The sequence below is a fragment of the Athene cunicularia genome (assembly GCF_003259725.1).
Source record: "Athene cunicularia isolate RWA chromosome 2 unlocalized genomic scaffold, athCun1 chr2_part1, whole genome shotgun sequence".
Taxonomy (NCBI): domain Eukaryota; kingdom Metazoa; phylum Chordata; class Aves; order Strigiformes; family Strigidae; genus Athene; species Athene cunicularia.
This window is the reverse complement of record NW_020799095.1, coordinates 14,758,040-14,785,970: the sequence shown is the minus strand read 5'-3', so window position 1 is coordinate 14,785,970 and position 27,931 is coordinate 14,758,040. Positions and strand designations below refer to the sequence as shown.

The 27,931-nt window shown below is 38.6% G+C and overlaps 1 protein-coding gene across 1 annotated transcript in view; it reads right to left on the bottom strand.

Moving 5' to 3' along the window:
- The window catches only part of RFTN1 (raftlin, lipid raft linker 1), a 101,827-nt gene that overhangs the window by 61,878 nt on the left and 12,018 nt on the right, over positions 1–27,931 (bottom strand). Inside the window, exon 3 of the mRNA XM_026841740.1 lies at positions 34–220. Within this exon, the coding sequence (XP_026697541.1) occupies positions 34–220 (187 nt within the window). The remainder of the gene's footprint in view (positions 1–33; positions 221–27,931) is intronic.

The following is a 27,931-nucleotide window of genomic DNA, read 5'->3' as shown; positions in this document are numbered from 1 at the left end:
TATTTTTATCCCAGTTCACTGGAAGTGCTTTACCTTTCTGTTTTCTTGATAAGCACAGCCCTGAAGATTTGTTCCTGGGGAGTTTTCTCTTTGTCATCAGTTGGTTGCACGAAAGGGTGGACAGCAGCCAAGACGAAGCCCTGCTGGTACAATTCTTGCAGCTGAGCTGGAAGATCACGCAAGGAGGAGAGCTTGATTGCAGATGATCCTGGCAGCTCAGCTGGAAACAAAGAGAAATTGGTCAATAATCCTACACCAGACTATCATGTTTTTTAAAATCCAGGCTCTTCAGAGTCAAGCAAGCTTCAGACTGATCTACAATATTAACACAAAAATTGACCTTTTTTGAGGCCCATTTTTAATTTCAGATTTTAACCAGGCTGTCTTGGTGAAGGACTTGGATCACACAAGAGACTGGTGCAATTAAACAAGAAGTCAGATACATTAAAATGCCAATTTCAGTACACAGTCTGGCAGAGATGAAGCATAGGATTTAATAAAAACAAGGCAGTCAGTCAAAAGATTCTAAGTTTTAGCAGTTGTCACAGTAATGCAAGTTGAGGAGAGCGAGTCATGCATCAAAAATATAAAGCAAGAGAAAGTGGACAGTCAATGAAGTTAGAACATGACAAATTCAAAAGCAATAAACAGCAGCACCTGTCTACACAAAAGCTGTATTACCAGACTAAGAGATCACTGATGCAAAACTGTTGAGACCAAATATCTACCAGTATGTCTAAAGAGTACTTTGTAGGTATATTAATAATAAGAATGCTAAAAGCAATGCATACTTGAACTGATGAGAAACCTTTTATAGACAGTAAATCTTATACCTCAGTGTATAAGCAAACCCATATATACTAGAGATGAGGATGAGACCTAGTGCATGAAAATAATCCTTCCCCAATCTGCTTACTGTGGGGTTTTATGTGTCCATGCGACGCATTTGATGCCGACTCCTGCCAGGACATGCACACAAGATACTGCAGTCAGTACAGCAGTTACCCTTATTTCCATAGAGTCCTGTGGACTTCAAAAGAAAATCCTATAAATCACCTAAAATAACCTTCCATTCTCTTTCTCTCTACATCAGTAATTCTTCATATGTTTTTCATCTTATGTGAAAAGACATCTTTCTTTCCCAACCTTTGCCTCTTCATTTCCATCTCTCTTGGGAGATATTTATTATTTCATCCCTAACCATGCTAGAGCATATACAGTGGTAAGGTGCCGAATGGTTTCCCCTCCCACTGAAACCAAGGAGGGGATATTGCAAGAAACACAGAGGTTCCCAACACCTTGCAGGCCTTCATTAAAAAAAAAGCACCGGAGAACAGTTTGTATGAAAGACGCCAGCTATGCAAAATAAGGTTTCATTGTACTGCTTTTTTCATCACTGTGTGGCTACCCTTTATGAATAATGAAAGAGGTTATCTAAAAACTAATAAATATTCAAAACCAATAATACAGAGGAATAATTTAAATAATAATAGAATAGTTGTGCTTAGTATGCTTTTTCTTCATATAAGACCATGTTCCAGAAGAGAATAATGCAACTTTTTGACCAAGAACTGTAAGATACAAATTTTTATTATTTTTGCAAATAAAATGAGAAATCCAAGCAACGTGCACATTGACAGGCAATAGGGCTCTACCTTCTACAACAGCATATAAATCACTTCAGTCATAAAAAGAGATGGCACAATGAATAATGCATAATAAATAATAAAACTGACTGTTACTTACTGGACCCTACTGGGGATCAAAATGGTAAAACCCAGATGTTAGAACTACTTTTCCCCTTCTGTGCCTCAGAGATTCCAAGAATTTCAGACTATGCTGCAAACAATTTAATTAATTGAAAGAGTATGAACGCCAGAATACCTTTCTAAATGACAGTTTTATTTGAATAAAATGGAATGACTAAACACTATTTAGTAATATTAATCCTTGTAATAGTGCTCCAATTTTTAACAATCATCTATGCAAACTGATGCTTGCCTTGCATATGAACCTAGTATCAAGATTCTTCTGAGGATGCCTTAGTAAAACCAGTAGAAAGTCTAGTCATTAACATGGGAAACTGATTGCTTTCTCCTAAAAGTTAAACATGAGGGGAAGGTGTGAAAATGCAAGTAATTGGAGCCTTGGGATGTACACTTGATGATTAGAAAAGTAATAGAAAATAGAGCTGGGAGGGATAATCCAACTAGTCCATCCTATTACCTAGATACAGGATCAGTTCTAGTTTAGCTATTTCTCACAGTTTTTCTCATCTATTTTTAAAAACCTTTAGTAATGGAGATTCTACAAGCCACATAAGTCATGTTTTAGTACTTCTCTGTTCTTACTGTTCAAAACCTCTTCCTAGCACCTGGCCTAAATATCTCTCTCTAAAATTCAAGACTGCTACTTCCTCACTAGAATATTTATTTTCTGCATCAGCATTTTACAGTTCCCAATACCTGTCATGCCTTAATCTTACCTTCTTTACACTGTATAATCTCAGTCCTTTCAATGTTTCCTGTTCCCTTGTGTTTTCTGGATTTCTAAATAATTTTTGATGGTTCTCTCCTGATTCTCTTCCATTGGTCCGCATCTTCAAGTATAGTACCTAAACCTCACCACAGTGATCCAGCACAAGCTTCATCACTGCTCTGGAGAATGGAAAAGCTCTTTCATGCTTATTATACATCTCAAATCAGTTTACATCATTTTGGGGAAAAAAATGAAAATCTTTTCCCCACAACTAACAGTGGCCAAATATGCCTGCCTTTAGTGAATTTTAGGGTTTTTTCTTTCTGTTTTCAAGGGCTATTCTGGATTCTGACCTCCACAATGCAAACAGCACTTCTCATACTGGCAAACCACAACAACCATATTCAGCAGTCTACTGCTGGAAAAATTAATGAAAATGGTGAATTTTAACAGACTCTGGACAGAATGATTTTAAGCCTTACAGTCAATATACCTTTTTGGTTTGATGCTGAACTACTGCTAGTTTCTCCTTGGACTAGAGATCCTTCAAAAAAAACCCACAACAGCTCCTGTTGCACAAGCAATGCTCACAAGGTCTACATGAGTTTCCTGGGTCTACAGAGCTGTGCTGTGCATTCTTGTTACCCTCCCACAGACAGACTGGTTCATGTGATACAGATTCCTCCCCAGAAATCCCTGCTACTCATCATCCTATGGACATTTTGTAAGTTATTTGTTCCTGTATCTTTCTGGGCATTAAGTTAGGCTAAAAATCATACAATTCTCTTTAAAAGTAGGTTGAAAAGGGATTATCACGCTCTCCTGGAGAGTCGTATTCATCCTTCAATAGTCTTAAAATTTCAGTAAGATTTCAATTCTTTCTTCAGCTAATTCCTCTAAGGTGCATACCTGTAGGTTCAACCAACTTGAAAATCCCTAATTTATTAAACCAGTTGTTGATCCAGTCTTTTGTTACTTTACCTCGGAAAAAGGTTAATATTTCCAGAAAACCTTACTAAGAAAATCCATCAAAACTTTTGTTTTAGTTGTTAAAGGGAATTCTAATCATGTCACATTCAAAAGAAAACAGAAAACCAAAATTGTGTACAACAGGGAATTGTGTAAGGTAAAAAAGCAAATGAAAGACCAAATAAAATCTTGTCTAGATCCAGTGTCTTTGTTTTGCCAATAGATAAAGCTGAATTCTTTTAGCAGCCTTCATGTTGCTCTTGAAATGCAGTTAGCTCTAAGATTTATATTCAGCTCCATGTTTCCTTATTTATGGTTGCACTTCACAACCTGACCTCAAAAGATTCCTTTGTTTATTCTATATACATCTAGATGAGTGTGTAAGAAACTTGTAAATGACAGATGCTGTGTAATTTTGCTAAGGCTGAAAGTGGAAATAGAAGTGCTGGCTGCTTTTGGAACTGATTACCAGGCAAATTAGTTTGTTGCCTGACTGACAATTGAAGCTGAGAACACTTCCCAGCAATGCTCAGATACTTACAGGAAACTACAGCTTAGAGATCCTTCAAAAAGCAAAGAAAGCTTGTGATACACAAGTGACATCTGCAAGGTGACTTTCCTGGGTCTAGGGACTTGTGCATTCTTTGCTGCTAATGGAAAAACCTGACCAAACACTCACACTGTCCCCATCTTGCCACAAAAAAATCAATAAAAGGATTGAGTTGACATAAAAACCTACAGGTTGAGTCACGTATATCTGAAAGGAGTCATCTCTGCAGCTCCAAAAAGCAATTTATGGGAAACAGAGGAAGGTGTTGCAGTCTGCCACAGGGATCCTGAGGGACCAAGAATACACTGAGAAATATGGTTGGGGAGGCAGGTATTGAGAACTGGTTCCTCCTGTGTTAAGGAGCTCCTCCTTCCCTCCCAATGCATCATCCAGGGCTGCTACCACAGAGATCAAACACCCACAGACCAGCTTCAAACTGAAACATCCCATATGACCTCTGACAATTGCTGTATGGTCCATGCTAAAAAGGTAGATGTATCCTGATCAAATACTAAGAGAAAAGACCATTACAGCAACTGTCCACAACAAGTAGGCCAATTTTTCTATATTAATACATATTATACATTTATAAAATAAAGCATGGATTCCCCTATTAGCCCATGCTTAATAATGACAATCATCAACTACAATACATCTTTATATATTATATACACCCAACGGAATCAGATGCTTTTAACTCTATTCTATTTGATAAGCAGCAATTTTTCCTTCCTGCTAGTTATGTTTATGACAAAGGTAAAACAAACCTTATTGGGTTTTAATTTCTTTCTACTTGAATGATAGCTATGCTCCAGGAAAATGTTAAATGCCAAAATGGCATTTACTTAATATCTCTTTACTGAAATGTTCAAATTCAGGGTCATATTTAGGTCTTAGTTTCTTGGTGCTTACCCTTAATAATTTATTTTAAAGGACAAGCATACGGTTTTACTCTAAATTTCTATTATCCTGTGTTAGGTGTTTACTTAGTTTGCTTACTCCAGCAAAACAAATTAAGTGTTGGGATTTTTTGGTCTTCATTTTTTAACATGTTTTCCTGATTAAGCTTTTATGTTCTTATTCCAGTCACAGCTGTTAAAGCCTGACGGAGCCCTTAACAACAGTTCACATCACATGAAAATGTTCCACAAAAATACTGGATTCCTTTTAACTAGTTTCTGTTCCCTTTTAATGTTTTCATGTTCACCTGCATTTTCAAAGTACTGTTACTCAATTTATTACAAAATATTAAATAAGCCTTTTTTCCTTTGCATTAAAATAACCTAAGATCAAATTGGTGGGTACACAGATCATACCCACTGTCTATCCTGAGTACGGAAGAAAGCACTTCGCACCAATACACACCCAAAATGTGGTACGTAATGGGGTTTGAAACAAAAAAAGGAAGACTGGCTAACTCAATGGACCCACATGATTACGTGCTGCAGCAATTTGGTTCCCTAGTAGCTGCAAGCACAATACTGTTTCACAGAATCACAGAATAGTTTGGATTGGAAGGGAAATTTAAAGGTCCAGTCCAACCCTCTACAAGGAGCAGGGACATCTTCAATTGGATCAGGTTACTCAGAGCCCCGTACAACTTGACTTTGAATGTTTCCAGGAATGGAATATCTACCACTTCTCTGGGCAACCTCATCATAAAAAATTTCTTCTTATATCTAGTCTGAATCTACCCTCTCTCAGTATAAAATTATTACTCCTTGTCCTATTGCAACAGGCTGTCCTAAAAAGTTTGTCTCCATCTTTCATTATAAGTCCCCTTTAAGTACTGGAAGGCCGCTATAAGGTCTCCCTGGAGCCTTCTCTTCTCTAGGCTGAACAACCCCAACTCTCTGAGCCTGACCTCATAGGAGAGGTATCGCAGCCCTCTGATCATTTTTGTGCCCTCCTCTGTACTCACTTGAGCAGGTCCATGTCTTCCTAATCCTAATGCTGGGGGGCAGAGAGCTGGACACAGCACTCCAGGTGGGGTCTCATGAGAGCTGAGTAGAGGGGGAGAATCACCTCCCTCAACCTGTTGGCCACACTTCTCATGCAGCCCAGGATATGGTTGGCTTTCTGGGCAGCAAACACATGCTGTTCACTTATGTTCAGTTTTTCATCCACCAGTACCTCCAAGTCCTTCTCCACAGGGCTGCTCTCAATCCCTTCATCCCCCAGATTGTATTGATACCGGGGGTTGCCCTGACCTGAGTGCAGGACCTTACATTTGGCCTTGCTGAACTTCATGAGGTTCACATGGGCCTATGTCTTGAGCTTGTCCAGGTCCCTCTGGATGGCATCCCTTCCCTCAGGTGTGTCAACAGCACCACTAAGCTTGGCATCATCTGCAAACTTGCTGAGAGTGCACTTGATCCCACTGTGTCATTTGATCAGGCCTAACACTCATCAGCAGGCTCAGACCTTTCAAGAAAAACAGTCATAACTGTTTTCTTTTTCAAAGCACAGGACGAGGCCACTTCCAAGCCCATGATTGTTTCTGTGAACCATTCCCATTTGAGACAACCAGAGCCAGTGAGCTACGGAGCCATACGGAGCCACTCATGCTCCTCCTTGTACATCCTCCTTCAAGCATCACAAAACTTGCAGGCCCCTCTGCAAAGCTACAGCTGCTCCAGGTGACTCATGGAAAATACGATATCCTTGTATGTCCTCCCCAGGAGAGCTCAGGGCTTATGAAGCCCTTCTCAGAAGAGGGAGGTGGCCAACAGAAGGGCTACAAGTGCAGTCATCCCTCTCCCCACTGCAGGCTAAAAGGCAGATAGTCACTCCTGAGCAGGGTTGTGCCTCTCACTCCTGCTCGCTATTTCCATGCAGCCCCTTACCCAACATGAATGTTTTGCCGCTGTCCTTCTAAAGCACCCGAATCTCCCCCCTGCACTCTGCAGAGTGTGTAGGAGACGACCTGAAAGAATCTGAACAGTGGCCAGGCATTAGCATTTACAGTCCTTAACAGATCTAGCGATGAGCATGTAACATGAAAACAAGGTACAAGCAAAATTATGGTCATATGGTAATACAGTCATTACCCCAACACCATCCACTGACGTCCTGCAGGGCTTTATAATAGATCTGGCTATTTACCTCCTGCCTTTAGTGACTGCCTCATGGAAAATGGCATTAGCTTGCTCTGTTATGCTCACGCATCCCACCAAGGTGGCGTAATTGCATGTCTGCTGGCAGAAATCTAAATAGCAACGACAAATGGAGACAATAATGTGGGAAGAGAGTGTATCACCAAGCACATGCATGTGCAGATACATAAATCTGTCCTGAGTCCACAATACGTCTCATGCTTTCACACAGGGAAGTTCCCAAGGATGTTTATGATTGTTTATAACAGCCCTGATCATTTTGTAGAATACCAAAGCAAGCACACAGGACAGCTGTTTCTTAATTTAATATTAATTCCTTTCCAGCAACTTTAATTTAATTTAAAGAAATAAAATCTACAGCAGACTAAGTTCTAGTACAGCAAAACACTGTCTTTCCATTAGGACTAGTAAAAAAAAAAAAACAACCTAGATAGTTCACTGTCAGGAGATGCAGTTTCACTTAAATTAAATTATTTCATAGAAACATGTCAAATGGAGCAAAGTTTTTCATTTGGACAATGTTCAGAAGTTTAAATAAAAGTAATCTATTAATGTTTTACACGATCCAAGTGGTTAAACAAGAGCATTTTTTCAGTGGTTCTGTGAGTGTCCACTCCACTTGAATTTTTTTAATTACCTGTATTACTGGAACTGTGATTTCTTGTTGGAAGGTACAATTGCAGTGACAGAAGGTGCACACTCACAACAGTTAGGACACATAAACAAACCAGTGCCACTACAAGCAGCTAGTTTCTGCAAGCTGAACACTGACTGCTAAATGAAGGACCATCCTGTCAGACCGCTTTCTGGTTTGCCAAAGTCCTCACGTTTATCTGTGCAGGCCCTGAGACCTGAGGTTTATCTGTGCAACCCCTTGCTGAGAGATGGGTGAACTTCAGAATTCACCTGGAGGAAGGACCAGGGTAAAAATCTGTTGTGAAGTGTTGTTTTTCATCTAATGATGCAACACAAACTGGAAAAGATCCCCTCTCTGTCCTATAAATAAGAAAGTTTTTAAGGCACTTTTCACTGACTTACTTAGCCATTGGTTTGGAATAGCTGAAGGAATCCAGACGATCATCCTTTCCAACTATCAAAGCTTGGTAAGACCAATTCATTACTCCAGAGAGCAGAAAGCAAACTGTTACTTAAGTATTACTGAAACACTTTTTCACTGACCTTGTGAGAACATGGTTGTTTCCAATCAGTGTCAATCTCAAACAAAAAAAAATTAATGCATCTACTGAAAATTGTCATTCTTTGTTACAAACACTAAGGAATTCTCTTTTATGCAGCACAAATTGCATTGCAAAACAATGCAGTCATGTTACTCTCACTTAGAACTTTTCTTTCCTCATTCAACCCACAAATAGTTTCATGTCAATGACAACAAGCAACCTATCAGAATCAGAGTACTTCCAATGAAAATAAAGGCAAGCCTACTAATAATGCAATTTAAAGAACACAAACACTAAACAGATTTCTGGTGGGTTTTGTGAAGAAATCCAAATAATTGTTTCTGAACTAAAACCTACCAAACAAATGCTAAAGCAGTATGACTAATTTAGCAGAAAATCTATAGTGCTTCTGACACTATTGCACAGCTTTAATTACCTGAAACACAGTGATACCAGAATTTAATGAGTTAAAAGCTCAAGCTTTTGGAGTAACTACTATACAAGTTGTACTACAGCCTCTTTTCATTTCTAAAGAGCTGGAGCTTCCATAAGGTGTGTACAGCAGTTCCTTAATTTTGAAGACAATGGTCCGAGTGCATTACTGTTCCAGGCCATCGGCAGAGGCCAGACACTGAATGTTAATATAGCATGTTGCTTTTTTGGTTATGTTAAATGACCCTCTCAGTGTTTTTTCTTTCAATCTTCAAGGCAAATACAAAAAAAAGTCCCCATCAAAGAAAGTAAGAATGAATATGCAAGAGAAATCAGGACTTTAAATGAAGGATGACTGTTCAAGAAGCTCTTCGTGTTTGCTTTTAGCAAAAATGTAGTAATAAAACAAAAATATTCAAAAGCAAAGCACTGTATCTTAAGAGGTAGAGAGGGGAAAAACCACAGAAAGACTGTGAAACTGCATATATACCCTTTGAAAGTATGTATGTATATAGAGATGTGTATACACCAACATCCCTTTCTTTCCTTTCGAAAATAGTAAATGTATGCATTAATCAAATCAAAAAAGTACTGACAGATACAGTAAGATTAGAGAACTTTGTCTAATCAATTGTGTTGTCTGATCTCATCACATTTTTATGTTATCTTGTTTGTTGTCCAGTCAAAGCTTCATTTCTGTATCTTGCAAGCACAAGATAAGTATCTTAAGAACTGGGTATGTTTGCCACAAACATGAGGTGATTATACATGGGATGGTATACCCAGGCTATCACCTCCACTATGTGAAAAAAACAACCATTAAACAGAAGCTTAGTTGCCTAAATAAATTGACAAGGACTTCTTAAATGACTCACGGTTTATATATATTAGCTTGTGGGGAAAAATATGCAAAATGGGCAAAATTATGCAAAATAGGCAAAATTAAGACCACCTAGATGCAAGAAGGGTTAATGACTGTGCAAAAAGCAAAATTAAAGATGATGGAAAAGGGGAGTGACTTCTCATTTAAACTGTGCACAGAAAAAAGTACTAAATCCTATCCCTTCTGTACTTCAGCAGCTTTTGTAAATGCATTTTTTTATTTGGCCCTCCCTCCTGCTTGGTTCTTCTTCCTAAATTGATGCAGACCAAACACAGCAACAACAAAGACAGATAATTTACATTTCACAAATCCAAGAAAACTCCAATTATGTCTAACCAAAAGAGAAAGTGTTCAAAGTTGCAATATTTTATTCATGCAGACCTGTTATCTGTATAAACTCCAAAAGGCAAGTATTACGATGAATTACAGAGGAGGGATAGGGTTAATTCTGAACTACAGGAATTAGTTCAGAAGAGCCAACATATTAATTCACATCTATTTCCAACACCCAAAAAAAGTACTGGTTCCCTGCCCTAAAGCCTTTACACACCAAGTTAATCTCCCAATGGCAATACTTCAGCTGCCAAAGTCAAACACTGAATGCTGTTCATTTTAACAGCTTAAGTAGTGAAATGGCCTTCCAATCACTTCCACCAGTGGTGCAGCAAGTTACGTCCCCTTACAGCAAGCAGCCAGTAATCAAACTTTAAAAGGGAGGGAAGGAGGAACTACCCAAGGAGAAAAATGAAGCACAACTTACTGAAGAGAGATTCTGGTATCTCAGAAGTTGGTGGCATCATGAAGATTTGGAGGGCTGATGCATCTTTTTTGATTTGATGCCTCTCTAGTTCATGAGCTCACCATTTTTCTTAAAACAGTAACACTAATGTACACTAGTGTGCTTCACAGCTAACCCTTCAGCCTAAAGATTCTTGTCATTCTCATACTTTTTAATATATATGTGTCTTGTCTTCCTGGCATAAACCCCTCCTTTTCCCTTTCCTCTGCTCCTCTTACGTTTTATGCTTCACCTTGACATTCTTTCCATGTTTCTGACAAATTTTCGTTTCATATTTTAGAACTGCAGAATATCACAAAGAAGTAGCACTGAATTCTTTGCAAATTTTACAGTAAGCAAACTTGGACCACAGTAAAAGAACTGTAAAAAGCACAAACAATATCCTCAGAAGAGTACAAAAAAATTGCTTACTTTAGTAAGTTCCAAATTATACAAATTTATTCATTTTATGGTATACTTCACTAGATGAGAAAAATCTCCTTTGAAATGGAATTTGTAGCATTTCTAAGCTTTGCAAATCACTGTATCCTATTGTCAATAAAATGCTGCATGTGATGACTCTTCAAGGAGTTAAAAAGCAGATAGGTTTGTATATCAACCTACATACTTCCATCCAAACCAATGGAGAACAACCTTGAGATTACTGGTTTTATTCTTAATCAAGCACAGATGAACAAAGTACGCTGCATGCATTATATCGTGAAATTTTTTCCATATTCACAAGAAGTTAATAAGTATAACTCTGATTGTAGTCTAGTTTCCAAACTGAAAAGTGTCAAGAGGATTTCAAAACTTTTAAGGAAAAAGGAGAAGAAAGAAGTCAACAGTAGTAACTGGCTGAATACATACACTATGATACGTTTTTCATGAAACACTGAAAATTGTGATTAAAATCAAAGACTTGGCACAACTCAGAGAAACAAGAAGATAAAACTGCCATCAAAGTATTACAATAAAGGGCTTTTTTTCCCCCCAATTCACAAAATATTTGATGCATATCGTAAGTACACGCCAGGAGAAGTAACTGGAAATCAGAGAGAACATTTACAAGTTTATATTTTACAAATTCAGCCTTCAAACAGAAAGATCTAAATTCACTGACATATCCAATAACCTCGGCAAGAAAGATTTGGATTTATCAAGATATCTCTTATTCCCCAAGCCAACCTGTGCAACAGAGAACTGATGGTCTCCAGGGAAACCAAAATCCTCTTGGCAGGTCATGCCAGTATATATTTTATACATAACACTTTGCATTATATATATACAGAAAAGGACAGATAGCTTTATAAATGCTTGAAGGCTTTATTCAGATGTTACCTGCTGGTTTCTGTTTCTTTTCACTTTAAATTTCCAGTGTTTCCTATGCATTTTCCCCTTCTATTGTAATAGGTGTTTTCAGCCTTTCTTGTAAAATCTTATTTTGGATGACACCATGTGCCAATTTATTTGATTTTTTTTTTTTTTACAAGCTAGAGATGGATTTTTTTCCAATCCTGTCACTAAAGTCCATATATTACCCTATTTCAGATGTTCTCATTTCTTGACTGCATCAACCAGTAGCATTCCTTTTCTTCAAAAGGCAGAGGTACAACTAAACATTTAATATTTTAAATTAGAATAAATATCATAGTGACTTTCATATTTTTATCTTTTTCCTGGCCTGAAATATTTTCACTTTTAGATAGAAGAAATTTCCAAATTATGCATGCTTTTCATTTGGAAGATAACACAGAGTGTAACTTTTCAGTGTTCTTTTGATTCTCTTTTAAATCAAATTCCCCTACTTGGGAAACCCTATAATTTTTCATAAATGTCTGTTAAATTGTTTTCAGCTCTACTGGCAAAACTAAATAAATGTTAAAGGAGCCAAAAATGTAATGTGCATTGCATAACCAAGCAAGCAGTGTTACTTGAAGGTATATTCTCAATTAGATTTTGGCCTCAGGTTTGCTTATATTTAAAAAAGAAAGTTGCGTAAGAGAATGCTACATGATGAAATTCAGTATAAACAGGAGATATTCACAGTCAGGTAGACTAAATTCAGAGAAAAGTGAGATATAATGCATTTGGATTTTTTTTAAACACATTACCCTCTAGTGATCCTAAGACAAACAATTCCATGGGCCCCTATACCAGGCCCAGAACACACAACATTGTTTGATTATAAACAGAAACAAAACTGATGCATCTAACTCCATTGAACTTTCCATGAAAACTCCAAATTTTAAAAAGAAATAAAAAGTAAAACTATATGTCTTTTAATTTCCAATCATTAGGCTTGCTTGGGGAACTGCAATGGCAAACCAAATGCAAAACATTCTCCAGAAAGCACTTAACCATTCCTCTAGGCTCTCCTGCCCCATGCTTCTACTTTTTGTTCAGCTGTATCAACAAGGGGAATATATTCCCATCACCACAAACTGTAAGAATACCTCTGTTATGGTATGTGAATTTCATGCGAAGAGTCTGTGACTGTACACAAGCAGGATTTAAATTTTCCCCTCACACCAGACCTCCTATCACCCCCATAAGACTGTCACCCCTGAGCTGTACTTAAGAGATCTCAGACAGCACTAACTAAAGGTTTTCTGATAAAACAGGCCCGAAGAGGAAGATCTTAAGTTGCACCAGGTAAGGTTTAGACTAGATATTAGGAAGCATTTCTTTACAGAAGTGGTTGTTAGGTGTTGGAATGGGCTGCCCAGGGAGGTGGTGGAGTCCCCATCCCTGGAGATGTTCAAGAGTAGGGTCGACATAGCACTGACAGATAAGGTGTAGTTTGGAACTGTCAGTGTTAGGTTAATGATTGGACTGGATTATCTTCTATCTTGGTCTTTTCCAACCTAGATGATTCCTTGTGAAAATATAGGGTGGCAGTAATTCCAATCAAGCAATTTCCCCGATGGTCCTTGATTATTTCAGCATGTGGAAGAGCCATGTATTACCCCATCTACAATTTCCAGAATGACCACATAAACTAAAATTAATTCTGGGAGACATAAAGCTAGAACCATCAAATGGATCAGTTGCTTTGCAATGAATTAGGCAATTGCATCCTTTAGAAATGAGGTAAAAGAAAGATACAGGTATACCAAAGAGGACCTACTCCAAAATCAATACGTTATTGGACTTGCTGACTCTATTGGTACTCAAAGGTGGTTAAATATCTGATTAAAATCAGTACTAGATAAGACAATTTTTCCTGACTTTTTGCTACCTTTATCACTGTATATAGTGCTATTATACAAATTCCTACTCAAGGTTTTTTCCATTAGCATAGTTAATGAAGAATGATTCCCACTGATGAGGCTTTTGTTCTCCAACCTCACTGCTGCCACAGCCTTGAATTTCCCTTCTCTTTTCTTCCCACCCCTAGGATTCCTCAAACTGATGAGAAACAGTGATTCTGTGGCTATGTTGGAGTAATGCACTGGCTCGCTGGCCAGTGAGCTGTTGTCACCAAGAAGAGTGTGGTGAGAAACCAAGCCAGTCATGGCTTGGTTCTCCTCACTTTTTCCTGATCAATATGGGTGTCTGTCCCCTACTCAACTGCCAGCTTCCACAAAATTAGGAGCAGCCTAATTGTCTTTAAAAATTTCTAGCAAATTGGTTTGAAATTGTGCGGTTATAATTATTTGGAGGAATGAGACAGACAGACTGAGCCTTTTTTAACTCTCGTTTCCCTAGGAAACTGGTTCAAAAACAAAACAAAAAACCCATCACACTACCACCTCCAAACCCTCTGAAAAAAAAAAAAAAAAATCCCTCAAAACTAAAGACCTGAAAAGAAAATCCTGCAAAAGGTATTATGGGATATTGCCTTCTGTAACACCTCTAAGTGTATTTAACAGTGATAAGGCTTTCACAGAATATTGAAAATGACTAGCAAGCAATAGTTCACCACTGGCACCTAAAAGAAGTATGTCACTGCCAAACACACCACATCACTTCAACTTGGCAAGAACGCTTGACAGAAAGCCAAAGAGTAGTGGAAAAGGCTGTTAGAAGTTAACAAAGCACTTCCCAAAAGTACTGTTTTGTTTTTTTAAGCAAGTCTGCTAGAGCATGGGTGATGGATTTACTAAAGAAAAAAGTTTTTCTTGGCAAAGCAACCTGCTTTTTTTGCTTAGAGCAAATTTTCTTGTCACTCTCCAGAATTTGAACTCCTACTCCCTCTCTTCAGAAAAATGTGGCCAGTTTCTGTTTTCAAGTTAAGAATACCCACACAGCAATACTGATAGCATGCAAATCTATTGTTTAATATGGGTCATGGGAACAAGGCCACAAATTCAAGGATCAATAAATGGAACGACCAAAGTAAAATTATATTCTTTTATACTTTATTTTGCAATAAAATGGTTTTTGTTTCAATTTTGTTTGCAAAGAGTAACAGAGTATTTCTACAAATGTTTATGAGAAGGCATCATTTTACCTTTATTTCTCAGTGTAGTTCTGTCAGAAAAAGTGCTGCAACTAAAACATTTATCAAAAATGAGAAGGCAAGAAAGTGAGACACCTTACCTTCAAAGCTGCCAAAGAATGAATTAATGAAGTTATTATGATCTAATCCCGAAGTAGTAAGTATATGCAATAAAGATGCCACAGATGTCCTGTCCAACAGTGACAGAATTCTTTTATGGTATGAAGGTGGTAATTAAAAAGCATTATACAGACAATCTTAAGATCTAACACTTTCCTTACCCCCTGGATAGGATCCCTTTTTGGGTTAGTGACATCAAAAAATTAGATTCATAAATGGACATTCTTACTGATTGAATACTAAAATACAGAAACACATAAACAGGTCAATTTCTCAGTTCCCTTTACAAGGAACAGAAAGTAAACTTTACAGGTGGCACAGTGGTATGTGACAATGCACATTCACAGTCAGCATACAGCAGAATTGTTCACTATTATTCCTGTGAGCCACTGCTAGCACAAGCAATACCTCAGGAGCAAACCTGTGGAAGGAAGCAAAGCACAGTCCCTCTATGCCTTGGCTAATACTGTCTTCTCACTGTTCCTAACAATGCACCCCAAAGAGAGGTCACAAGCAGCCTCACATGGTTCTAACTTCTTATCATGTGACAGCCCACATTCAAGACACTTTCACTTCTCTCCATTCCTAAGTGCAAAACAGAGAAGAATTTTTAAGTCCTTTTAGGTCAAGAAGGGCCAGACTTGCTACTGGCTAATAATGAAATATTCACTCATAAGAGTCTTCACCAGTGGTTCTGGAAGGGTTGCCTGGAAGTATCTGTTGATGAGCAAAACAATTTTTCCCCAAAATTTACTATATTAAAAAAACTAAACAATCAACAAAGCTGACAAATAGTGCAGCTTAAAAAACAAAGTCTTACAATTATAAAGTATTTTATTCAGTGAACATGTGGTGAAGAACAATGAAAATAATCCCACAGAATATGTACAATTTTATCTATTTGATCATTTGAAAGGCTTCATCAAGGCATTCAAGCCAGCTGGAAAAATCGGGTAGAAGGACTGCAAAGACAGATGCTGCATCTGAGCTGAGCATTCCTAAGTAAATAAACAACAAAAACAAAACAAAACAAAAAAGCAATTCTGACACAGTTCCAAACTTTGTGAGACAATAACTTAACAAAAGACCATTTATTCTGTCACTCTCTTTTCGTTCTTTTGTATTCTGATTTGAGATAAAAGTAGATGCTAATTTTTTTTGCTTACTAATAATCTGTACAATAATTACTACTGAATTAACCCATGCAATTTAGCACTATTTGTCAATTCCTTATATCAGTTGTTATTAAGAAATTCAGGAAACAATTGTTCAAATAAAAGAACACCAATAGAGAGGGCTTAGCAACTGAGGAACTACAACAGTAGGCTGCTGTTTATGTGTATTTCACCATTAACCATGTCTTGGATTATCTCTAACTTTCTCAAAATTCCATCTATTTATTTGTAAACCTCATACCTCATTCTCTTTCAGATTTAAGGCCTTTTATCAATTCATTTGGAAACACATGGCATCTTTAGGACTTCTCACATCCTTGATGTCTTTAATTTTTTATGTGCCAAACAGTAAGCAAAAGCCTCTGTACTCTCAGAATGAGGTGAACTCTTTCAACTGATGACTGTTGAACAGAGACAGGCAGTATTTTTGCAGTTCTTAACTCACCTGATGGCTGTCAAGCTTGTTTTTCCTGTGTTGATCAAGAGCTGCAACTCACAGCAAAGGCTTAATGAGATTCTCCTCCCCTTGAAAGGACTGTTTCTTTCAAGAAGAATCTGTAGCTAATCACTGCAAGTCTCAAGTTAAGAGGATGATTATTTGGGGGGAGAAGGAAAGGAAGGAAGCTGAGAGAGTTCTTTACAATTTCAAATAAACAGAGCTCCATTTATATGAAATAAGCAGGGTTTGCAAAAACCAACTGGCTGGAAAGCCTTAAACTTGCAGTTCCTGTACAAGACCTTATCGCAAAGCATGGGTTACGATTTACCAGTAAGAGCCATACCAGTTAGTTAGTTACAGCAGCTGAGTAAGCATGGGACTCGACTGAAATTTCTCATATGCCACCTCTTATCGGGGAAATCCCCTGACACTGCTGCTGATCCTAAATTTATTATATAGCATAGCGTGTCACAAGTATCAAATCACTTGCAAAAGCATGACTGCACACAAAACAAGAGTTTGCTGGGTGTGCAAGTTATATCACCAAAAGCAAGTAGCAATTTCATGCAGTAATTACATCACCTGGAGTATGTCCAGGTTATCACACATTTGCATGAGTGCAATAAAATGAAACCAAGTCACTGAGACTTGTGTTTAGTGTTTAAGATACAGGGCAAAAATATACAACACATGCCAGAGTTTTGCCAAGATACCTGAATGAGCGCCAAAGGAGCTAGCTTGGGAGCTGGAAGCAAGACTAGCTCAGCAAATGCTAACAAGTTCTTGTCCTCCACATGAGCCATGAACATATTTCCAGACTGCCTCATTACTTAAAGAGAAGGCCACAATCTGGAAGCCTGGATCAATCTTTATCAGCTTTGTAATATGTTATGGCTGTGACACAGTAACGCTCAAACAGTATTTCACAAATTATATTGAAGAGTCCCAAAATTGTTGCACACTAGCCATGAACCAGCAAGCAGGTGTCAGAAGCACCTAGAATGCAACACTAAAGTGAGACCTAATCCAAAAGGCACATTATATAGGACCCAATTGGAGATGTTTGTTTGGCAGTACATTTACATCTTGTAGAGACAGAATATTTATTAAACTACCCATCACCTGTGCACATACACACAAGCACTGAAAAACAAAACAGAAGTAAAGGTCATGTGCAGATAATGCACTATTGGGGACATAGGATCAATGCCTCTCTGAAGTCAAGGTAAAGAAAATGCAGATCAGGCATTCACACTCAAACCCCATGCAACTGCCATAAAATGACTATCCTGAAGAACAGTTAACACTTTAGACACAATCATTAAGGCTTGCACTGCACTGCACTGTTCTGTTGGAATACAATATTCATAGCCTTAATTTAAATTGCAGTCATAATTATGCTTGTTGCTAAAGCAACAATTCTACTTATTTACAGAACTCAGCAAAGAAAATAAGGAATCCTGCGGTTTTGAGGCACAACAGACATGATAGATACAAACTACCTAAACGTTCTCAGGTTATTCTTCAGACAAAATTTAAATCAAATGTTGATCTTTCCTAGAAATTACAGTACTTTAAAGCTTAAAGTAACCTTTCCCTGTTCAGTAATGAAATCACACTCAGGGGAGGTTTTTCATGTCACTTTCAGATTCAAAAAACAAAACAAAGTTGTCATGAAAGACCCAAAAGGGATCCAAACCCAGAACTTAAATTGTCTTCTTCAGTACAACACTATGTGCCTGCCCGTGCACAATACTATCGGTTTATTCAGGAAAAACTTGACAGTAAATCTGGTCAGAACAACAGCCGCAGTCCCTGCTGGGCTTCACTGATATCAACACAACAAAAAGGCACCCCTCCAGCAACAGAAAGCTCCCAAAACACTGAAAACTGATGCAATGCCATGTCTTCTCTTTCTGCTTAATGAGTCTGCTTAATGAGTCAAATGATACCTGTACCTGTTTTTACTGTCATCCATCACCCTCAAAGTTTTTCAGTCTGTGTGTTCAGCTCCTCCTGTCCCTTGATATTCTTTCTGTGTTTTATCTGCTTTACTTTCTCTTGATGTCTCCTCGTTTCTGAAGGCCTTGTCTCCTCTTCCCACTGTGCATGAGTGCCCACATCTATCCTGCCAACAAAGTGAGCAGAGCATATGAACTATCACACTAACATATCCCTCTTAAGCTTTCAGACACAGAGAGATGCTGCTGTGAAGCCTCTTCCCTGTCCAAACAAACACAGGGGAACACAGCAGTCGACATCACAACAATGTCACTACGTGCAATATTTGAGGTCTCCATGCCCACACCCTACACAACAGCACGGGTCCAGGCCAAGTTGTACCTCTCTGGAAGACATCGCAATATGTGGCAAAGGCCATCAGAACAGTGCCCTTCCCTTCCACACTCATGAAAAGTCACCTAGTCACATACTCCCTCAGGGGAGCAGCAGCAGCAACATGGCTCTGCTCCTGGAACTCCTCTCAGCTGTGTGTTGATCCTCTGCAGAGATCCCAGAGCAGGGATGAGTCACTTTGTACTGGAGGGACATGGGGGGTGGGGGTGGTATTCAGTGGAAGGACGTTGGGTACAGAGTTGCTTTTATTCCGCGTTTCAGCATGTAGCTCATATTCTCCTCATGACTGTAGGTGCAGTGTTAGATGCCCAAGCTGGGCTCTTCTGTTTAGTTTTCACTCCAGTTAATCCTCTTGACATGCTGGTCCAGTGAGGAATATTTCTGGCCATATCAGTACCCCGTCACCCTTTTTTCCCCCTATCTTTGTCCCTGCTCCAGAAGTTCCAGATTCCACTTTCCCCTTTGTTTTACACTTCCTTGTAACTTTTGGATCATGCTAGTCTTCTCTGAGAATTAAAGTTGGCAAAGGTGTTGCTTGAACTCTTTTCCTGATCCACTGCTGTTCAGCTGCAGCTGTGGCTTCCACTCCACTTTTTCAGCAGAGAAGCCCAAGGTGCCTGCAGTTTGTGGGGTGCAGCAGCAGGAAAGCTGTGGCAGGGAGCCTGGGCTAGGGATATTACAGCTCATCACAAGGCTGACAGACATCTTGATTGCTGCATTTTTTGTGGGAAAGAGTGTGGAGGCAGTTTCTAGAATTGAAGGATTCTGGCTATGAAGACCCTTTGGAGCTTCATATGAACTGACATGTCAGCTGAGTGTTGACAGCCTATCAAGCAGCTGACAGGGCACAGTCCTGTTCTGAATGGGGTGCTTCAGCCAAAAACCTAGGAACAGGACTGGCAGGCCATTTCCTCTGCAAGCTAAAAGGAAAACAGGGAAGAAACAGATGCTTCCCAGGGAGAAATGCATGTTTCCTTGTTGAGAACAGGGGAGAGCTGATCTCCATACTGCAGGACTTAATCAGCCTGTACTACCCACCTTCCTTGTCCTTAAAAGTCTCTCCTCTCCCATACAGGTGAGCAGGAGGACAGACTTTATCATACTCTTCCCTTTGTTAGTTCTCCCTCCTTTTTCACTTCTCGGAAGAGCAGGACACAAGATTCACCACACCCCTCCCTTTTCCTGCACAGTGTACTACTGCTGCTTTTCAGCTATGCTTTTCCTTAGTGAACAACTCAGTCCTAAATCCGTTACATTTCCTGAGAGCTGCTGAGCCACCAGCCAAAGGCATCTGCCAACAGGAAGAAAGAGTCAAAACGTTCATTGAGAGTCAGGGAAGAGACGAAGTAACTATGCCAACCAAAAAGGGACAAATTGTCAAATGCTACCAGGAAAAGAGTGAATGTCCTCACAGCTCTGCTGTACCTCTACAAGGGCAGTGTTTGGAACTGTTTGGAGGATGGCATTGCAGACCTCAAATCATGACTTTTGCACACTGCAAATTTGCTCTCCCTTCCCAAACTGGTTAGCCACTGACCAACAGGTACTGCAATCATGGGATTCCATAGGGCAACAGACACACCTGTGACAGACAGCAGGTTTGGACTTCAAAAATTTTACAGAATCACAGAATCGTCTAGGTTGGAAAAGGCCTTGAAGATCATCCAGTCCAACCATTTCATTCAGTGATGTCAAAGTCACTGCAGTAGCTTGTAACAACAGCAAGTTCCAATCCACCACACCATCCTCAGTGCGTAGAGGCAACCACTAGCCCTACCAGTCCAACCTTGTGTCCCACACCCATACATAGGAACCTCCAGTGGGTGTAGGGCAGAGCACACAGAAGAGTGAAAACTCAAAAAAGTAAAGCACAGTCCATATCTTCTTCCTCCGAAAGAAGCAAGGAGGGAGCAGGAGTGAGGTCAGCTCGTCTGGAGTGTGCTCAGACAGTAGCTGCCACAGCTGCAGGAGGACGCTCATCATTTTTGCCAGTAGCAAAAAAGTCAGAAGTTGTCAGGCAGTAGGTGTAATGGTAGCATGTATGAAAAAGCAGGAACAGAAAATAAACTCAGAAGTGGAACAGAAATTAGATTTGTTTCTGCATGCGAAATCTTTTTATAAGTGTCACCGACAGAGGCATGACAAGCTACAGTCATCTGCGAGAGATAGACATTGGGACAAAATGGCACCTCCCAGAGTGGCCCCCAGAAGGACTTGCAAGCCAGAAGGCAAATATTTTTCAGACTTTCCTTCAGGCCGCTTTGAAACACAGACAATGGGATGTTCAGCGTACAGGAGGACAGTAACTTTTGCTCAAAGTAAACCCCTCAAAATGCATTTAATGCAGTGTAAACTCCCCAGAAGCAACTGCTCCAACTGGCTGGCTACTCCTCCTGCACCACACTACTGGCTTAAGAGATGCACAACCCTTACCAGCCAGTGCCGAGCTATGTGGACCTTTGGGTCTGACCCACCAAGACACTTCTTTAAGTAACATGAAATAGCTAAATGTCCACACTGTTTCCATCACAATAGAGGCTCTCTAGTCTTCATTTAGGAAGATTAAAAAAATAAATGGAAACAGAAAAAATCCCACACAATCATGGTACATCTATTCAGCATATTCAGTATAATTAAGAAAAATGACTTCTCACAGTCAAGAGCAGCTGACACCAACAACTCCTGTTTTCTTTCAGAGCAGGTATCCTCCACTCAGGACTAACCAATTCTAAACCTTTCATTTGCATGAGATTTTAGCCAAACAACACCACTTTAAGTAAAATATTAATAACTCCATTAACATTAAAATACTGCATAGATTTTGCATATTATCTTTTATCTGGCTTATGTCAAGGAATTTGTAGTAACAAGTCATAAAAAGACTAAGCAGATTACTGTTCCAGTTAAACACGGGAAGTTTTGTTTCTGAGAAGACAGGATTGGGCCCCTGTGGCTTGAAGAATTTCACCATTCCCTCACAAATGCCTGTCTACCAGCCTTGCAAACTGCCAAATCCAGCTCCTTGGCTCTTGAACAGCGTCAGGAGGATGAAAACCACATGAAGACTGGAAAAATGTGCAAAGCCAGAGGCAAAAGAAAAAGCTGGGCCACTCAGATTATGTGCAATTGATAGAAAGAAAAAGTTTCTTGGAAGTTCAGAGCTCTTTTAAGACATATCTGTAACTGTTTTTCCATCGTGCAAATGAATTACAACATTCATGTATGTGTGATGTATAGTACACATGTCTTGTAAGAATTCAATAACCACATTAAGAAGCTTCAGCTAATACACTAGATACAATCAATGACCACATGGTATTATAGCTACCCATTCTTCCATCTAAGAATAGGTACAGACTAGGAGAGTTAGCACAAACATGACTATTGCAGCACCCATATATTTCACAATGGGGAACATGCATAAATAGAAAACATCCTGCAGATGTTCATTCCTTTCCAAGCCCATTTTTTCACTGGCACACACCCACTGCCCAACTATATGTAGAATCCATGTAGGAAAAGTGGCTATTACATTGCTAGATGCATTTGGGGTGAGATTCCATAAAAGCATCTAAAATAAAACTACGTTTCCAATCCCAAATCAAAAATACTGTTCCAAAATGCATCATACATGTGCTCTGTAACATATCTGAGGCTTCTAATACACATTCCTTACTGTATTTAAGCTTTTATCTAGCCTATAATGTATTGTTCTAACAGAAAATAAGCAGTGCCACAGTTCAGTTGGATCTTGAGGAGACAGGCAATATGAGCAATTTTTTTTTTTCCATGTGAAAGGTATAGCTTTTTTGCAGGTATATAACTGTTAAGATAATGGGCTAGGAAATTTATTTCATAATATTGACCAGCTCCTTGCTTTAGATTCAGTGAGAAGGGTGCTTTGAAGGCCATGATCTAGCCACCAGAGCACTAGACTGCCCAGGGCCTATTCCCAGTTCTGTCACAGTCATCAGAGGACTTTAGATAAACTCTTTATACTTACAGCTAAGTGTATCCATAAAGCAAAATGTAAAGGGTTGAATGTTCATATCCTCATGAATTATCCCTCACAATAATACAAATGCATATACAATACATATGTGTGCATACATATTACACACGTTATTGATGTACAGATACAGATATGCTTATACATATAAAGAGAGAATGTGTGCGTACAGTCTACCATAACAAGGATCTAGATAAATTAATTATGGAAAGCAAACCTTGCATTTAGAAACTAGAACATATCTAACAGATTGTACTTGAGTTATGCATCCTTATTAAAAAGGCAGCCATGGTAAAGAAGTTCAAATGACTCTTAACAATTTTTTTAAGCAATCACATTTAAGATGTAATTTATTGCATTTATTAAACTACTAACATACGGAATGCTCCTTTTATGTCAAACTGCAAGTTTCCCAAGACACACAAGTAAGTTTTATAAACTGCTACAGCATGGAAGTTTCATTTTGCTGTGACTTACAGTGGCAAGTCCTGAAGGGTTACATGTTACTACAGACTGTAATTCACTTGAAACAGAATACCAAGAGAAGCCAAAAACTTTCATTTCTTCATGTTTGTGTTAATGGAGAGGACCGAAGCCCAGATCCAGCAAAACCCCTTATGCTGATTCTTTTTATCATGTGCATATAATTAAACTAAATTGAATGGGATACACACATGGTCAAAGCTGAAACCAAGGGGAAGCATTAGCAAAATCTGGGTTACAAAAAGTAATCCACTGGCCTCTTCTGCTCATCATCTTACTGCTCTGAACCTGTTAGATATTAATCCCTTCTGAAGCAATGTTTTAGTCTGTTGTAGATGAGCTATACACAGTCTGGTTCAAGCTATCACATCCCATTTGCCATGCTTATTTTATTTCATCACTCCTGAGGACAAAATGGTGGTAACAGACCTGGTCAACTTGAAATACAGAACTCAATACTAATTTCATTATGTTCTTTTGCTTACAGAAATGAAAACAGGAAATTAAATAACTTCACCAATGGAGAAACAATTACTTTTACTAGTCTTAAATCAAATAATAACACCTGAAAATGCAGGGTTGCAGGGTTTGTTCTTTTTTTCAGATGTACAGCCACTTGCTCGGAGAAGTGAGGTTTTTTGTTTATTTTTGATGGTTGTGGGGTTTTTTTAAGTGAACGGTGAAGAGAAACATGAAAGCAGAAGCCAGGCACAAATAACTGCTTAATGTAATATAAAAATTACCAATAGGAAGAGATGGTAAGCACTGAAGCCAACAACAAATATTACATTCTGTAGTAAACAGAATTTCCTGATGAAAAATCCATACATACTCCATAGGAAAAATGCCTTCTCTATCCTCAACTTGCACACTTTCCCATGCATGACACTTCAAGTTCCAATTAGACAACTTCTTTTCCCTCTCTGAGGGGAAAACTGAGGGGTTTATTAATTTAAGCCTACAGACAACTGAAATTTAAACACAAATTAATAATAAATGCATACTGAAAAGTTTCTTTAACTACTGATAGTAATATAATAATTCTAAAGGTTCATTAACATATTATTTGTGTCTTGCATTAGGAAAAAAGCAATAAAAATCAATCAAAAGCCCAGCCACAGCAGTTGTGATAAGACTGTTACAAATGTTTTTTGAGCAGTGTAACTGGTTCCAAAACATTACCATATAATATCCAGAAGCTTGTCAGAACTTGAAAGATAGATACTCTTCCAAATTTTATATATATATATATAAATATATACACATACATTTAAAAAAATGCCTTCAAATCAGAAGCTTTTATGTGTGTAGTAAATTTGTCGTACTAGGAATATTGTCCTGATAAAATACATGTCCTTAACATTTCCAACACTCAAGTGTTGTAAATAGGATGGAAATGTTAGAATGTAACTAATGATCTTACTTTTAAAATAATTTTCTTCATTTTCTTTTTTTTTTTACTAGAGAGACAAATGCTTGACAATATGGATAAAAACCATACGTCCTTGTATTCACATTATAACCTAAGAACTTCTTTGGGACATGTGAAGTATTGCTATTTTTCATTTCATCAGTCAAAACATCTGGATTTTAGTGGTTTTATAGCACAAATGGCTTGTTCAGAGTATAGCCTTTCCCTATTTAAAAAAATTTATACCCCCATTTCATTCTCATCACATGGCTAGCATATGTTTCATGCCAACTTTATTCAAGGCCAAAACCTGTCGTAACTCATCAGGCCAATGAATTACTATAGGAATGTAAAGCAAAGCAAAGACAGATCCGATCAAGTCAGTAAAAAAAAAACAACCAAACCTAAATACCAAAAAACTTTACACTATTCTGAGAAGGGAAGAGGTAAATAACTATCAGAATCCTGATTTCTCTCAGAAGGTCAGCATAACTGAAAAGAGGCAAAAGAAAAGAGATAAGGATGAAGAAGAGGGAGAGCTCAGTTTCTGTATGACCTGTCATTGCAAGTAAAGTTTTCCAAAATAAATAGATCAGGTAAGAGCAGGGAAGGAATGCAGATTATTAAAATATTTTTCTTCCAAAAAACCCAACAAAACCAAACCAGAACAAACCAGCTTGCCCCACAGAGACACTGTTGAAAACATGGTTGCTTTAAATTAAAGCTATTCCATTTGTCAGCACGTCCTCCTCAGGTTTGCTCACCATTTACTTCTTACTTCCAATAAAATTTGGAGATAAGAGAAGTGCAAGATGATCACTATTCAGGTCCTTCTATCTATGTGGAGAGAGATGGAAAATAAACAACAATTTTTTACTTTTGGGCAAGTGATATAATCTTTTGTGGGTTTTTTCCAGTAAAGGCCTTAAGTATACAGACATAGACCTTACCTGTCTCTTCTGAAAGGCTTTGTAGCAAAAGACTTGCTGCAACATTAAACTCATGCTACTGCCTTCTACTTTCCTCAATTTTTTTTTATAAAATTCTATCATTGCCACTAAGCATCAGTATTGTCTCAAAGCCAGTGAGAAGGCAACCAACTGAGCAACTCTGAAGTGAGGATTAGCCAGCAGAGAGCTAGAAGATCATTAAAACTGCAGATAAAGCTATTGAGAATAAGATGTTAAAAGAGTGCACCCTCTCCAAGGTATCACCTGCACCCACTGCATGCCCCCATTGGGAGTGGCGGGTCTCTGAGACAGAATGACTTGGGGGAGCAGCAGAAGAAATGACAGGAGGTAGAAACCTGTCAGAATAAACCAGAAGATGAAGATGACACAGGACTGGACTGTACAGTGACAAATGAGCCTGACTCAGTGAAGAAATGAGCCTTACAAGATGACAGTGAGGTGGGTAGAGTTCAGGAGCTGGATGATTCCACCAGGTATGAAGGTACATGTTACAATCAGGGCAACCTAATAGTAGCTCACTGCTGCCCACAGGGCGAAGATCCTGCTCTTCCTCTGCACCTCTGGCATTTTACTCACCCAGCAATAAGACATCCAATTTACATACCTATTAATGTCTTCTTGACAAGTAAAAATATGTGATGATTTTATCAATTTAATTTGGGTGAAATTTGTTGTGATTTCACCTGAGGAAATGCAGCAGCCCACAAGCTTTGCACTGTACAGATAACTAAAGATGTTACAGGATGGCACTGTCAAGGAACAATTTTGAAGTCAATGATTTCTTGAAAGAGGCCACCTTAGCAGAAACAAGGTAAGGCTCATGAGCAGACATTACAAAGCCAAAAACTCAAAACAAGCATATCCACCTCAAGGTTTTGAAATACTTTAGCAAAGTGCTCCTTATCACTCAAGTGCCAACCTACACTACATGATAAACCTTTACTACTATCAATTATCACACTTGCTCAAGAAGTAAAAGACAGTGGCAAATCTAACCATTTAAAAAGTACCATGCAGATTATCAGTGCTGTGGCACACAATGGAAACTGATGGATTCTTCATAGCCTGCTTTCCTTGAAAGCTTAGGAAATCTTTCTCTAGACACTTTACTTCCAAGTACATCAATCCTGTAACATTGGGAATGTCAGAACGAACTTTACATTTGCAACCTTAATTCTGCCTTTTGCATCTATGCATTATTTATACAGCACTTAAATAAACAAACAAACACTGTTTTCCACTGGACATCTGCATCAGTGAGGAGCAAAGCTCAAGTTTGGAAATTAATAAATACGTATAATTAAGGAGCATATTTCCTTGTAACAGTAACCAAAGACAGCAAGCAAGCAAAATTAAGTTTCTAGCTAACATAACAGAGAAATGACCAGCAAGACAGTATTTTAATCCCTGTTTTCAACAGAGTCATGCTAATGGAATGAGTTCATAACAGTGTGAGCTGATTTAAAGAAGGTCCTATTTCTTGCCCTGACTGCATACTCCCACCACTTCTACCAGCTCTGGCATACTTCAGACCCTTCCACAAGACACAGATCTGGCAGAGGATAACCAAACAAAAAGACTGCATAGCCTTCTGCCAGATCCATGAGTTAAATCAATTGACAGAGCTGATCGGGAGATGAGTGAGGGTAGCAATATCCTTACATCTAGCTGCAGAAAACTTATGTCCACTTAGCCGCCTGTGAAACTGCAGTTAGAACATACAGAACATTCTGGAAGTGATCTCTCATTATCTGCATATCAGATTTGAGAGTACATGGAGTACCAAACTGCATATATGACCAGCATCCACCTTTACATCTGAAGTCAACAAGAGCTGCTTTTGGAACACATGAAGAAACGCTAAGGACTTTGAAAACTTCTGCCAGTTATCTGTGTATTAGCTCCCACTTGCAACATGGAGATAATCACATCCTTCTCACCATTAAGATTAAATCTTTGTGAGAGATACAGTTATCAGAGCACTCAATGTTATAGAAAAGCCTCAGAGAAAAAATGAGTACCTGTCTTCAGAGCCAGGCTTACTACTGTTGTAAATAAGGCCTAGAATAAGGATACAGTAAAATACTCTGCAGCCACTCATAATTTAGCATGGCTTATTCTAAAAACCTAATGAAGCAGA